This window comes from Athene noctua, chromosome 3, assembly GCF_965140245.1.
Source record: "Athene noctua chromosome 3, bAthNoc1.hap1.1, whole genome shotgun sequence".
NCBI classification, from domain to species: Eukaryota; Metazoa; Chordata; class Aves; order Strigiformes; family Strigidae; genus Athene; species Athene noctua.
The window spans coordinates 77837220-77853126 of record NC_134039.1 but is presented as its reverse complement, the minus strand read 5'-3'; the positions used below and the strand labels follow the sequence as shown (position 1 = coordinate 77853126).

General features: G+C 36.1%; 1 protein-coding gene across 11 annotated transcripts in view; it reads left to right on the top strand.

Annotated features, from left to right (window-relative positions):
• PCLO (piccolo presynaptic cytomatrix protein) overlaps positions 1-15907 on the top strand; it is a 393494-nt gene that overhangs the window by 315117 nt on the left and 62470 nt on the right. For all 11 annotated transcript variants that reach the window (XM_074903436.1, XM_074903431.1, XM_074903430.1 and 8 more), the window contains 5 exons: positions 309-439; positions 2091-2117; positions 5793-5886; positions 12642-12713; positions 15266-15446. In XM_074903436.1, the coding sequence (XP_074759537.1) occupies positions 309-439; positions 2091-2117; positions 5793-5886; positions 12642-12713; positions 15266-15446 (505 nt within the window). The remainder of the gene's footprint in view (positions 1-308; positions 440-2090; positions 2118-5792; positions 5887-12641; positions 12714-15265; positions 15447-15907) is intronic.

Sequence of the window (15907 nt, the reverse complement as noted above, 5' to 3'; positions counted from 1 at the left end):
GTACTAAGGGTCTTTCCACAGTATTATAACATCATTCCCAGGCTTGTGCTCCAGGTAGTCAGAATTTGTGTGATTCCTATTGAAGAAGCTGGCTATTACTCAGAATAATACCAAGGCTTCAAATTTCATCTGCTTTTTCCTGATTGAAATAGATAAATACGGGTGTTCCCCCCTTTTTTTTTTTTTATTTTGTTTCAAGGTCCAATGAAGTAAAAAGTCTAAAACTCATTCAAGGGATTTAGGAGAGGTATTGAATCATTTAGGTATTAAAAATAACAAATCTTACTGTGTTTTAATGCATTTTCTAGCTTCAAATCAACTATGACAAACACCTTGGCAACCTTATCATCCACATCCTTCAGGCTAGAAACCTCGCTCCCAGAGACAACAATGGCTATTCAGATCCCTTTGTTAAAGTTTATCTGCTTCCAGGGAGAGGGTAAGTGTTGGAAAAATTTTAACCTGAACTTTCTTTTAATTCGGGTTTGTTACTTGTCACTAATAAACAGAACCGAGACTTATTGCTATAGAAAATCCAGGTGCAGCACCAGGAAGAATGTTGGATTTTTAAGAGACAGATCCTGTTCCCCAGAGAATGTGCACACTTGACTGGTGACCTCAGGGACTTTATGATCATTCCTGTAGATTTTTTCATTATGTCTCCAGTTATAAATTCTAATAAATGTAAAAATATGTATTAAAAGATCAACAGACTCTATTGAAATGTACTAAATATATGCAGTACTTATAGAAATACAGTATACTTATAGTATAGAAAGATACATGCTAAGCTTAACATGGAACAGTTGCTTCAGATCAAAACATTCTGAATTTGGGACAGATTTGCAAATATGCAGAATTACAGTATCTGAGATAAATTTAAGGTTGCAGTAAAATACCAAAGATGAGAAGTATGAGACAGAAAACATTCATTCGATGTGATTTCTTTTTGCGTTTTTGGGGGTTTTTTTTGTTTTTTTTTTTTTAAGAGCTAAGATGTGGTTTTACAAATTCTGGTAATTTTGTATCTAACGACTATACAAACCACTAATCACTTTTTCACAGACCGTTGCTTCTTTAGGCTTTAATTACAAATAGCTCATTAGTGTTTACTTTAAAATATATGTTTCTGTATAAGCACTATTATAACTTTTTTGTGCCCTTAAGTTGCAGAATGATACACATATCCATAAGTATACACGGTTATAATAATCCCGTTCACTTCAGTGACACAACAAATATATTTAAAATTAAGCTGATGGATCAGACCTTAGATGCAAAAACAAATTCCTGCAAAATTCTCTGCTTGTGTAACCACACTCATCCTAAAAGACTCTTGGGCTAGGACCATGCAACTAAAATTCTGTATTTCTGTTCTATTCAAAGTAACAGGAAAGTGGATGCTCAGGTCACAGTTCAGCATTTGGCATATGGGCAAGCACTGCTAAATGCACATGAATGGTACAGCTAAAGGCAGGCATATTCTTTTGTAGCTTGCTAATTCCAGCAATAGAGCATTCAATATTGTTCAGTGGCACTGGGCCCAAAACTATTAGTGAATAAAATGGGAACAGGTCCTAAACCTTGAGGGTTTTTTAAATGCACCTATGAGTCTTATATAATACTTGTCAAATCAATTTTACGGGGAATTTTGCAGGTACATTCACTGATGTAGAAATAAGACTTTGAATTAGAGAGACCCTGCAGAGGTCTAAGCCAGAGACAAAGATAGGTTTGAACTTGCTACCAAGTTATGAGGAATTTGGATTTTAGTGTTGTTTGGGTTCATTATGTAAAACATGGCAATGTTACAGTTTTGCATGTAACTTGACACTTTAGGGAATACTGAAAATTAAGAGCTTCTCAAAAGTGCCAAACTTGTTTCTGAAAGCAAAAACTTGAATTGCTACTAAATGTCTCTTATCTGTAGTTTAGTCCATGCTAGACTTCTTATTCTTCCTAATGCATCTATTTCCTTTGAATCTGATACTAGAAACTACCCATTATTCACATTTTCTTTCACGTCTGTTCTCATTTTCTCTCACACTGCTTCCTCTGTGTTCCTAACTCTGTAAATGCTGGGTATGCAGACAAGTCATGGTTGTCCAAAATGCAAGGTAGAGTGTACTATGTTCCAATTTTATTCTTTAGTGATTGTATGCATGCATGATATGATAAACCTGTGCATTGAAGTAAAGATTTCTCTTTAGTCTTGATGGCACACAATTGCAGCATGGTTTTACTGTTCATTCTCTAATGAATCCCATTTCCAGGTCAGAAGGAACTGTAAACAAGTAATTAACACTCCTCAATGCAGTAATATCTAGGGCCAAACTCTGATGACAATCAAAATTTCTTTCGAAGTGTGGAAGAATTTAGTTCAGAGATATCTAAAAATTTATTCTCACTCACTGAAAGCTGCAAAATAATTTACAGTGAACTTGTATTAAGATTCTGGATGGTCTTAACACCAAGAGAAACAGGCACTGTTTGGAAATGAAATGGTATATTTTCCTCTCTATGCCTTGCACAGTGAATAGACATTAAAGTCCAGTATAATTCTAGATAATTGCCAGTCTGGCTTTAAAGTTGCTTGACCATATAGATGGTTATATGGCATAAACAAAATTGATTTTTTACTTATTAAAATTACTAGTGCTTTGTTTGTCCTGGAATTGGAAATATAAGGCAAAACTCCATTCTTAAGATATGCTAATTTCAGCCCAGTCTAAGTACATAAGAATAGTAATTCAGCCCAAATTCTAAATTTGTTTAAAAGTAGAAACCTGACCAAAGAAGTCAGCAGATGAATTTCAATAGACACCTTCTCTATCACCAGTCTGTGTCTTCGTTAATAAAATTATTTAATGAATGTGATTAAATGCCACATTTTATATTCAGCTATTCTATTACATTTTTTCATTGTACTTTAAGTTTTATTATGTATTAGTAAACTGTAATTAAGAAAGCATAGCAAAATGATAAAAGAGTAATGCCGTTTCTATTTTTAAACACAGCATACTATGAATTTCAAATGGAAATTATTTCATCCTAGGTATAGACTGGTTTAATGGATGCATTTTACTAGTGTTTCCGTCTATTAATCATAATTGTTGGGGGGAAGGTGCATTTGGTGAAATTAATTTAATGTATTTACTAGATCCTCTCTTAAGAGGTCCAGAAACCTTTAGTTGTCATCCAGCTTAGCCTGGGTCTGCACCGCCTTAGAAGTGATCATGGTCTCTGCAACAGATTCAGACCATATGTTTCATGATGTGGACTAACACCACCCTTGCCAGTTTAGATACAGATACTTTACAGACTTCACTGGAAATACTTGAGTTACCATGTTAACAACACGTTTACCTTTTGTCACTGCCAGCTCTGAGACTCAACACTTCATGAATCACCTTCTCACATATTTCTGAAAAGAATCAGAAACTTTGAAAAGATGATGAAGCTGTAATACTGCAAAAGGAAATCCATGAAAGGAAAGGGAATGTTTTGGTGTCATTTCCTTGGCTGAGAGCACAAAGGGTCCTTTCCTACTTTCTTCAAAAAGATGAAAGTATATCAGTTCCTTAAACCCAGATCATATGACATTTAGACAGGCCCAAGCTATACAATACTATCCTAGCTTAGTAAAGGTAAGAAGTAACTGGGTTACTATGGGTATAGGAGGAGTTTGGATATGTTAATATTTCATCAATAGTTGATTAGAATAAGTGTTCATTTGAGAAGTACTGTAAGCCCAGAGAGAAAGAGATGCTGCCAGCCCAGCTGTAACTTGCCTATGTCCCCTGTCTCCATATGGGTCAGTCAAATCTCATTAATACTTTGAGTGATGGGGATGCTTTTCTCAGACCAGAGAGTGCGAAAAGAAGTCTACCGAGGTGCTTAAAAAATGTAAGTGCATCACTGAATAGGATTTGCCATCAAAATCTAGTTTCCAAGAAGATTCATATTTTGTGTTTCAGCTTTCCTTCCAAGATAAGCATAAAGAAATAACTTTATGTGAGTTTCTTTTTTACATGCTCTTGGTCCCCCTAGATTTTAATTCATCTTTTTCTTACTGACATATAAGAAAAAAATTTTCTTTTGTTTGTTTGTTTTTTGTTTTTTTTTTCCAAAATATACCATTGTATGCTGTGGCTGACAGCTGACTGAACAGTAGAGAGCTGCTGCTTTCTTCTCATAAGCAGAGGTGGACATACACTTTGTTTCACTGGTCTCAATGCCCTTCACATTTTTTGATAAACTGGAAGACTGTGGCCAGCATGTTCTGCAAGAAAATAAATGGAACTGCATAGAATGACTAGAGCAAAAAGTAACAGCAAAAAAAACTTCCATTAAAAGATACTAGTCTAGTAGGCAGCTTGGATATGACCACACCCTTTTGGGGAATAAGGTCACTAGACAATACAGAATAATTAGATGGGAGCACTGCACAACAGAATTGAGTTTGTAGAGTGAAACTGCTTGTGCTGAAAATCCAACACTGACGTATATGTGTTAGTAATCCACATGCGTCTTTCACATAACCTTAATTCACACCTGCCCCAATCTGGTATTATGCATGATACACCATTAGTAACGAGATGATTAAATGAGTCCCTGGAGTGCATATTCTGAGTTAATCTCATATGAAAGGAATCTAGTTCATTAGCTCTGAGACCATGCCACAGTGTGAACCAAAACACAGTTCAATCAAAAGACAGAAATGAGAATCAAGAGGACAGCCCACTACCAAAAAATAATGTAGGGGAACCATTAGAGAGTTTAGTAGGGCAGATACAGGTCATTCCGTGCTGGAGAACAGTCCTGGGCACATTTAATTTAGTAATAGATATAGCATATAAGTCCTTTAACGTATGAGAGGTTAGAACAGAAGACAAAGGGCAGATGACTTGCAGACTGGCAAAAAGATGTTCTTTACCTTGTACCTTGTTGGGTTTTCAAAGTATCAAAAGCATCTCATGTTCTCCTACCCAGCTCTTTTGAGATGTCCATTAAAATTTATATTAAATTAAAATTGGAACGGAAGCAAATCTGACATCAAAGCTCAAAGAGATAGATGAATCCATATTCTCTTAAAGGTTAGTGTATTGCTTTCTCCATACTCAGGAAATGCAAAGCACAATAGAAAGCACTACCGAATGTTTTTAAAAGCAGATTATGCAGCCAAAATTTTTATTCTTGGCTATTGATAAAAACAATCATGAGCTTGATACATTTTTATGTTTGTTTCCCGTACAATTAGAGGCATAGGTAGAGAAGAGGATCGATAAGAAATTACTGTCCCTATCATTAACAGGATATTAGTTACCCCATGGCATTCATTAAACATTCTTGTGAGATGGGATTCATGTAATTAGAGTCTGCAACCTATAAATATAATGGATTCATGCTACTTCAAAGTGCTAATAGGATGATGGTCTTGGAAAAGAAATCAATGAATTATCACTTCAATTTATAATCACAGCCCAACACCTACAGTGAGAGAACAAAGCATGTGTGCATGTGCTGACTGATGCTTTGTGTTGAAACAGTTGTAGGCAGAGCTAGCCTGCTTAAGAGTCAGGAGAAGATGTTTTAAAAGACCATGTCCGGAAAACATAAAGAAAATACCTCAAAGGCTGTTATTGTCCTCTTGTAAACCTGGGTTGTTGCAGAAATGGGAGATGCGGTTCATTTATTTTTCAGGCTTTTGATTTTTGGGTGTTTTTTTGCATTAGAACTAAACAAAACAAAAGATCGGTAATTTAATGTTTCCTTCCTTTGTTCAAATTCAGTGCTGAGTACAAGCGGAGAACTAAGTACGTGCAGAAAAGCTTGAATCCTGAATGGAATCAAACGGTCATTTATAAAAATATCTCCATGGAGCAGGTGCGTGACTGGTAGTACTGTTCAGAGCAGTTTGCTGCTTTATTATTTGTATGGTCTGCAGTGCTTACTGTGAAGGGATTGGTGCTTCTGGCAATTCTGTGAACCCCTGTCAAATCTTGCCAAATTTAGGGGAAATTTGAAACTATTTTCTTGCCTCTGACAGAGCTTGCTATATCAGTATGCTTTTCTTATCCCTTCTGCTCGTAAAAGTGGGGATTACACTCATAAGTACAGACGTGGCAATTAAAAAAATTATAATAGAATACAGGGAGGGAATAAGTTAAGACTTAAGTTGCTGAATTTACTGCAGAAATCACTGTCACTTATTGTTCCAAAAGTCATGCAAGCTCACACAAAACACAGGTCCTAACATTTTTTTATTCAAAAATATTTATAAAATGTAGAGATACATTTATAGATTTAGCAGCAATTTACAGCAATGGACTTGAAATATGAATCACATGAAAACATTTAGACGATATTTAATTTCCTTGTTATAGAAAGATTTAACTCACATCTGGAAAGAGGTTTGTGGAAGTCTCTGTTTCTTCTGATGTACAGAGTTAACTGAGGCAGTATGAAGCAACTGAGTCCTCTTTTTCTCCATCTGCTCTTTTAAACTGACTTTTTACAATTTGAAAAAGACAAAGAGCAAAATTATGATCAGTCCATTTGTTTAAATTAAGAAATATATTTTATAGAATGGATAAGTACAGATTCCTAAATCTTTTTGCCTTTCTTAGTGCATTGTTCTTGATACTTTCAACTTCAATTCTCAAGGCCATTTAATCTTTCAGTACTTAAAAAATCCCTGAATAACTAGACCTTTTCAAGAAAAGATTTCTTAATGCTTTTAATATAGTTGTCCAACACAACACCCAGACCTTGGTAATATCTTCCTAACTTCAAATGTCATTATTATTTTTTCTTGTTCATTGAGAGGAACATAGATTAAGATACTAATTTTTACATGGACAAAAGTCCTTCCCACACAGGAACTTGCATAGTTGCTCATGCAATCTGCACATCTAACCTTAGCAAGCAGTAGCTCAGATTTACTTCAGAGGTGCTCTGTTGTACACAATCATTATAGTTTGCTGGGTATTGCATTCTGTTTCATGTAGATCTGCATAAATCATAGAATCATATCACAGTTTAGGTTGGAAAGGACCTTAAAGATCATCTAGTTCCAACCCCCTGCCATGGGCAGGGACACCTTCCACTAGCCCAGGTTGCTCAAAGCCCCGTCCAACCTGGCCTTGAACACTGCCAGGGAGGGGGCAGCCACAGCTGCTCTGGGCAACCTGTGCCAGGGCCTCACCACCATCACAGTGAAGAATTCCTTCTTAATGTCTAATCTAAATCTACTCTCTTTCAGTTTAAAAGCTTTACTCCTCATCCTACCACTACACTCCCTGATCAAGAGTGCATCCCCATCTTTTCTGTGGTTCCCCTTTAAGTACTGGAAGGCTGCTATAAGGTCTCCCTGAAGCCCTCTCTTCTTCAGGCTCAACAACCCCAAATCTCTCAGCCTGTCCTCACAGGGAGGTGCTCCAGCCCCTGATCATCTTCATGGACTCCTCTGGACCCACTCAAGCAGGTCCATGTCCTTCTTATGTTGAGGGCCCCAGAGCTGCACACAGTGCTCCAGGTGGGTCTCATGAAAGCAGAGGAGGAGAATCACCTCCCTTGACCTGCTGGCCACACTTCTTTTGATGCAGCCAAGGATGTGGTTGGCTTTCTGGGCTGTGACCACACATTGCTGGCTTATAGTCAGCTTTCTATCCATTGCTACTCCCAGTTCCTTCTCTGCAGGGCTGCTCTCAATCCACTCATTGCCCAGCCTGTATCTGTGCTTGGGATTGCCTCGACCCATGTTCAGGACCTTGCACTTGGCCTTTTTGAACTTCATGTGGTTTGCATGGACCCACCTCTCAAGCCTGTCAAAGTCACTCTAGATGGCATCGCTGCCCTCCAGAGTGTTGACCACACCACACAGCTTGGTGCCATCATCAAAGTTTCTGATGGAGCACTGAATCCCTCTGTCCATGTCTCCGACAAAGATGGTAAGCAGTGCTGTCCAACAATGGTGGCTCATTAACAGTGAAAGGATCAAAAAAAAACAACCTGTGATGTTTGTCTAGCTGCAGTACAAACCCTAGGTCTTCTGGGTTTTGTGAAAAGGCTTGGTCAGTCTCAGCAATATTTGAAAACTGAGCTTTCAATTTAAGAAAGTCTCTTCAATTCACTTAATTTGCTTTAAGGTTCTACTGTGACATTTCACAGAGCTGTAACTAAGAGTGCTTCGATGTTGGACATTCAATGGCTGTTTGGTCATTTTAAATTGTTTAATGATCATAGTCTGGGATTTCTCGGACAGAGATTTTTGTGACAGAAAATCTCCTAATATCTTTGATGTCAGGTTTTTGACCATTATTTGATGAAATTTGCCTTTAGGTAGCATGTTGATTTGCAGATCTCCTCCTTTTCCCTTACTCTGAGAATGCTGTGCAGTGCTTATAAGTGTGTAAGCTTCATGTGAGCACCACATATGTTGTATATTTTGTTCTCTTGACATGTAGAAGTGTGTTCAGGAATAGGATTCCCTTCCACACCTTTCCATGGCTTGTATCTAGTGCTAAAATACTGGTGGGATTGATTCTTCTCCTGTAAAATTCAGTGCCCTGCCTTAGAGAATATACAGTAAGAAACATTTCTAAATCATCAGATAATTCCATGCTGATTATAAGTCCCTTCTACAGTTTGAAGAACTATCACTATGCAATTGCACTCATAACCGTCACGAATGGATATTTAAAAATAGTTAGGAATACAAAGAGATGTGCCAGACAATAATTGTGATAGATTGAGAATGAGTGTTGTGATCAGCAAACAAGCATCATACAATGTTATACAGAGTTATCAGTCATACCGTAACATAAATTAATGAATCTTTATAATTATTATTTCTTCAAATAAGTATTTCCTTTCCCTCCATCAAAACATGGGTTGCTAGCTGCCAGCAAACACGTATTATTAAATATTTCCTAATACACTCCTTTTAACGTCACTGTCTAGACTTCAGCTGATTGTACAATTTTTCATTTTCCTTATCTCTTTCATAACCTAGCTGAAATCAAAGTGAAAATAATTACAGGAAATGGATCACTCTCCAAAATGAAATGGAATTTTTCAAGGTTGGAATGATTAGTTTTCACGTAGAAAATTCTACATGGAGAGTTGGAGAAAAAATAAATTAAACTGAATATTTAGTAATTTAAGGTTTTTGTTAAGTAATAAAATGAAGATAATTACAATTTGGGAGGGAGACTGAGTATACATATTACAAATATTGTATAGTAATTGTTAATTGAAATCAAATACCTACTCAAAGCATTAAAGAAAGCATTAGAATGATTTAAGGAGAAGATGGTAAAAGATGTGACTTCTGTTGCTGGTCAGACTGGTGGTATAATGTATGACCACAATATAAGGTGTGGCTTTGTTTACCTCAAATACTTATCAAAAGCAAATAAAAGTATTTCCTTAAATGAAGGATATAATTAACGAAGGCAAATGTCCTCAAATTGAAGGTAATAGAAAGAGCAATATTCTCAAAATCCTTGAGTGACGTAAGAGCCTATGTCATATTTCCAAAAGTAAGAAAAGCTTGCTTATGAATAACTAAGGTGTTGGTACTTAAATCTTACTTAATATCTTGTACAAGAGAAAGCAGGTTTTTAAGTGACCTGGCAAAAGTCTTTGTCCTCCCACATACTGAAGTACAGCAATATAGAGAAGAATACAATAACATTTAAATATGAATGTAAACACAGATAAGTATAATGCATGATCATGCATTAATATAACACCTTCATTTCTACTCATCAAATATCCTGACTGAGACTGCAATCTTTTATATAATCTCTGAAGTAATTATAGGAATTTAGTTTCAGCACAGGTGAAAACAAATTCCATTTAAATTATTTCTTTCCTCATACAAATACTTGTGTGAGATTTTCAAGGAGCAAGTATTAAATATTTCAAGTAATGCATATTTATTTACACAGACCCACGTTATCCATAAAAACACCCATTGATCTCCAAACATTTAAAATAAGAAACAGACTCCTTTGTATGTGTGGTGTTTGTCATGTCTTCCATAAGAGAAAATATTATTCACATAGGCTGTTTCTGCATATACCTTCATTTTCTTTAAATGGTGGTTGTCCATAGCAGCCTAAAGCTAACTGGAGTTCACATGCAGTAACATACTTTCAGGCAGGGTTTATTTTTTAATTTTATTTATTTATTTTATTTTTAATTTTTCCACACGGCAAAGTCTGAAATTAGTTTCAGCTTAGTAACACATTTTTTCATAAAATGCTTGGAACACTGATGAGGTTCACAACATGTGTAAACTGCTTTCCTTTTTTTAGGGACATACTCTCATTTTCCTGTTGGTACATTGCCCACTTGCATAAACCCACAGTCAGATAGATAGTGGGTTTCTGTAGCCCATTTCAGTATTGCTGTCAGTTAAATTTCTGATGGGGATCTGAACTTCTGGCTTCACAACCTAAAACTGGATGATATAAGACAGAACTCTACTTTGCAGTGATAGTATAATGGCTGCTATTAAAATCACTAACCATTGAGTGTTCTTTGCTTTCAACAGTGGTACATAAATATATCTTCAGAAAAGCAAATTTTCCTCCTCTTTGAAACTCATTTCATGCACTCTGACTAATAAAGCTCTTTTGATGGTTTTTCATTGTCATAATATTTTATAAAAGCTTTTTTAAACTAAGCAGCTTAAAATAGGTCTCTCAAAGAAATGTAGAGTACTACAAGTTTTCAGCAGTTTTATTATCCTACTAATGCAAAGAAACGAGCAATGTAGCATTGCAGTTACTTGAAAATCTTCTCTATTTCACCCTTTGCACCAAAAATCCTTCAAATCTTAGGGTTGTGGGGTTTTTTTCCTTTTCTGGATCTATACATTCTTCTCTCTGTCCCTGCACAGTCATCACTTGAAACAAGACAGCACTTCTTCCCAAAATAGCAACTATTGAGACAATACATTTCTGAAAAATATGAAAAATAGTTATGCTATTCCTCTTTTTTAAAGGGTAAAAAACCATACACAATATAGCATCTAGCAGGAAATTATATCATCCAGGAAGCTAAAGGTAGCATGGACCTGTGGCTGCTCAGCTCATTCTTTCAGGTTTTACACGTTGCAGTTTCTATTCTGTCTTGGAACAGCAAAGAAAAAGAATTTTATTCAGTCAAGGAAATCAGCTTTACAAATTTTTGGTAAGGAATGTTCGAAAAAGAATATTTTTGTTAAACTTTTTCATTATTTTTGCAGGATATTTTTAAAAAGAATGTTTAAGAAAAATGTTGCCTAATTATGTAGGAATAAATCAGAGAAAAAATAAAGATTAATGCTGATTTAAACTTGTTTTTCAAAGACACTGGCTTTGCATAGTTGCTCATTTTTCTAAAGTTAGGTGGGAGCAGAAGATATTCCAAATACAAAATAATGAGATGAAATTATAATTTAAAGGCAATTTAAAGTTATTAAGAACCATCTGAATCTGTGTTGCATTAAACCAAGGGGCAGTGGAGGTAAATAGCAAACAGTGCCTTTCTTATGTACAGTAAATGGTGCAGTTTATAATTTTGAACAATTACTTGATCCTTCGTTGTCCATTTGTCCCAGGCAGCCAATTAATAGTCAGAGTAGTGAGTGACACAATGCTTCTGTTAGGATGGTGACCTGAATTATCACGTAAGATTTCTGTTTCTGACCTTTCTTATTCAAGTATGTGAAAAGAGTCCTGTTTTCCTTAGTAATGCTTGGAAGTGTCCAACAAATTCTTCACTTCCAAATTTGCAGCCTGATTTTGCAGGCATCCCATACCCCCAGAATTTTGTCCTTTTTTTGCTTCAAGCTATATGAATTTATTAGTGCCTTTCCAGCCACCTGTTAGCCTTTCACCCCAGCATATAACACCAGTAATCAATCCTCTCCCCATCTGTCCCCACAGACCCCTGCAATAACACTCGGGTCATTCTTTTCAATACAGTCAGCTGATTTGCTCAACAGCTTCTCTGTCTTGCACTACCTTGTCATATAAAAAGACTTGTTTCTTACTGTAGCCTGTAAGAAGAGTGCTTGACACAGCTATTACACTTAGCAAGATCTGCAGATAATGGGTTTTGATGGCTGTCATTAATACCTAACAGTACAACTTGTCCTGCATCTCTGGATCACTTGTAGAGTTCCACTCACTATGCTGAATTCTAGGCGTATTAAAGCCTCATCATTCATAGATGAGATTGTCTAAACAGGGTGTTTTAAATAATACATTCGAAATTCGCACTCAGATATACTTTAGGCAAGTGTCTCAGTTCAGACAACTCAGATCTGATGATGAGAAAAGCTGCAAAAGTACAAAAATGGGGCTTTAAAAATCAGTTTGGCTTTTGTAGTGGACACACATTCTGTTAAAAACAACTCATGGAGATTCCTAAAATAGGGCCAAGCACAAGCCCATTTGTCTTGATAACAAATAATAGCCCGAAATTATTTTTCTGAGAACAAGGTTGATGGGAGGACAAAAGCTGCCTAGCTGTCACTATGTAAGAGGGCACAAAGAGGAGATAATGACGAGAAACCACCATAAAGGCTTGATATGACGTTTATGATGGCAATGGGGTTAATTATCCTTTGACTTAAATTGCAGCTGAAAAAGAAAACACTGGAAGTGACTGTCTGGGATTATGATAGATTCTCTTCAAATGACTTCCTCGGTGAAGTGAGTATCTTATTTCTTCCTCTCTAACCCTGACTACTTAGAAAACTGATAAACTGCATACTGCTATTTGGAGACAGTTCTCTTCAAAGGTATGATACATGTGTTAAGTAAAACCTTTTTTACATCACAGCTTTTTTTTTTTTTTTTTTTTTTTTTTACTGCTGAGTTCATAACAAATGGTCATGATTTCTTTCATTCACACACAACAGATGCCTTCCCTTTATCTTGATGAACTGTAGGCAAATTCATTTAGGGCTCAACACAATGTTGCTTCACTGAAAATTAAGAATTCTTTTGAGCCTGAGATAGGAACAGCCTTCACAGTGGCTGAATAGGGAATTTCTGATAAGCTGTCTGCCTTGCTTTTAACATAACATCAGAAGGCTGAAGAGGTATCAGTCTTGGTAAAGGAATAAAAGATTAAATTCTGCCATCAAGCCATGATTTAGCACATGCACAAGAGTCTGCAAGTGTGAGTGATTTGGTCTTACTGATCAAGGTCTCATTTTTAACACTACAAAATAGTAATATCATTACCAAAGTATGACTGAAGGTAAAATCTTATAATTAATAATAAATGAGATGAGTGATCATGGGAGGAAGTATGCTCTCTCTTTCAAAAGCAAATAAACACACCTAAACAAACGTAAAACCAACACGTATGATACAGAATTACCAGCGATAATTGTTATGTCAAAAATGTAATTAAAAATTTTATTACAAAAGAGGATTATAATTAGAAACAGAAGCCCAGGAAAATCAATCACTCATATACAGAGTAAATCAGAGTATCCCTGCTCATTCTACATTTGAATTTCACAAAAAGGCACTCAGTTCAGCTCCAGTTCCCCTTTGTGTAAGTACAAAACTGAGCAATCAGTGTCACTATTTGAACAATTACTAAAATAAATGTATAGGAAGCAGCTACATGATTACTGATTTCCTGCATGCTGCATCAGTATTCTTGTTGAGTTCAGCATGTTTGTCCAAATGCAGGGCTTTACTGAATATTTACATCATTGTTATCTGTGACATTTAGAAAATGGATGCTTCAGCAGCTGCTTCTATGGGAAGATTTAAACTTTTGCCTTCAAATATTTTCAACCTCGAAAACGATTTTATTGATTAAATCATTCATATATAGATATGAAAACAGTTCTTCATGGACTATCCAGTGTATTTCAGGACCAGGATGTCCAGAGGAATCCTGCACCACAACATCAGATATGGGATATCCAAATTGTGCCCTAAGGACTTGCTTGAATAGGGCCAGCATCACCTGCATGCCCCAGAAGGCAGGTGACACACTGGTTCACATCCATGGAGTGTGAACCCTCTTCTACCATAAAGCAGAGTCCGCAGCCTATACTGCCTGTTGGGAACAATCCTCAACCACACTGTCTTCCAATCATTCCCAAAGCTATAACCAGAAAGACCATCAGGTCATATACAACCTATGGAGCTGAGAGAAAAAAGGCTTTTAACCTTGTAGAAACAGTTGTTAAAAGACTTCCCCAGCCCTCAACTTGAAGAGACTTTCTTTTATGCAGTCTTGTAATAAACTGACAAAGACATTGTTCCCTGAAGTAACTGAAGACTTTGGTCTACTAGTTTTAAATCTTCTCTACCCAACATTAGATTTAACCCTCTCACCTTAGAGCGAAATGCAAGGCTATTTTTATCCTTTCCTTCATTCAGGACTCTATGATGACTCTCTAGTACTTTACATCTCTTGGTCCTCTCAGCTGCAAAACTGTTAAGGGAGGAAAGGTCTTTATTGGTCCTAATGCAAATTATTTTTTTTAAAGAAATTTCACAGAACTTTTGCTAGCAATGGAGGTGGCCTAGGACAGATTTTAGCTACAAATGATTTTTTTTTTTTTAGCCAAGTCGCTCTTTTCATTTCCACATTGCTATTGCATCACCTTTTTTTTTTTTTTTTCAATGGAGTTTTGAGGCCTAAATGGCCTATTACATTCTATTATTTTAGTGAAGTGCAAAGGTATCTCTATTCTTTGTCTTTTGTTAAAATTCTGCATATGTGGATTTTTTAAAGAAACAAGTACCAGTGTCATATTATTGAAGACCTTATTATAAACAAATACCAAAAATACCAAATTATTTGTTTCTTTACTAACATTTACAAAAGAGAGAAAATAACACTGCCCAATTCTTCTATTAGAATATGTCTATACAGAGGCATGATGACTACATGTCTTCTTAGTCTAGCTTTCAAGCTAGTGCTCACAAGCTACACTTTGAACTATCTGGACTTCCTGGTATGGAGCTATGCCTGAGGTCCTGTTGAAAAGACATATTACTTCAGACACAACGATATGCTAACAAATGTGGGTTTGTGATTACAGCTGCCTCTTATCAGGTGAGGTTAGAGTGTTGGCAGAGAGTCCTGAATCTGTCAGCATACAGCCTTATACCCTTAACTTCTTACATTTGATTGCAACTTCTGGTAACACAGATGTAGACTCTTCTGGTATACTCATTCATTAACAGATCAGATACAGGGCATTTATTGTACTTTGATTTATTTATAGGTATTAATCGAGTTATCCAGTGTCTCTCAGCTTGACAACACTCCTCGGTGGTACCCTCTTAAAGAACAGAGTGAAAACATTGATCACGGGAAATCTCATTCTGGACAGAGTAGCCAGCCATCTCCAAAACCATCTGTCATCAAGAGCAGAAGCCATGGAATCTTCCCAGACCCCTCTAAGGGTAGGAATATCTTGGTGCACCTGATATGAAATGTTTTCTCAGATGATGGGAAAATCTTTGCTGTAAGTTCCAAAAGAAAAATAAAATTACTGCTATGAAGTTTGTATACACTTATATTAAAACCGTATTTATTTCTGTAAAGAATTCACTGGAGTCAAGGCTTGATTTAGCTCGATCAGTGCTAGCCAGCTTACTAAGTAATTATGTCCTTAAAAGAGCAGCTTACAAACTCTACATGTTTTGCACAGCTGCTATAGATTCTGTGTCCTTTTTATTTTTCTGGTAGCCTTGGCCAAATTTGATACATATTTAGCTTTCTATTTTTCATGTTCCTTAAATATTCTATGGCATTTTATCTTCTGGAAATGTCACATTAATATTTTATAGAATAACAATTATGTTATAATAATGCATGTGCATTTCCAGTCAATGACAATGGGCTGTAGCATATCTCAATTGTA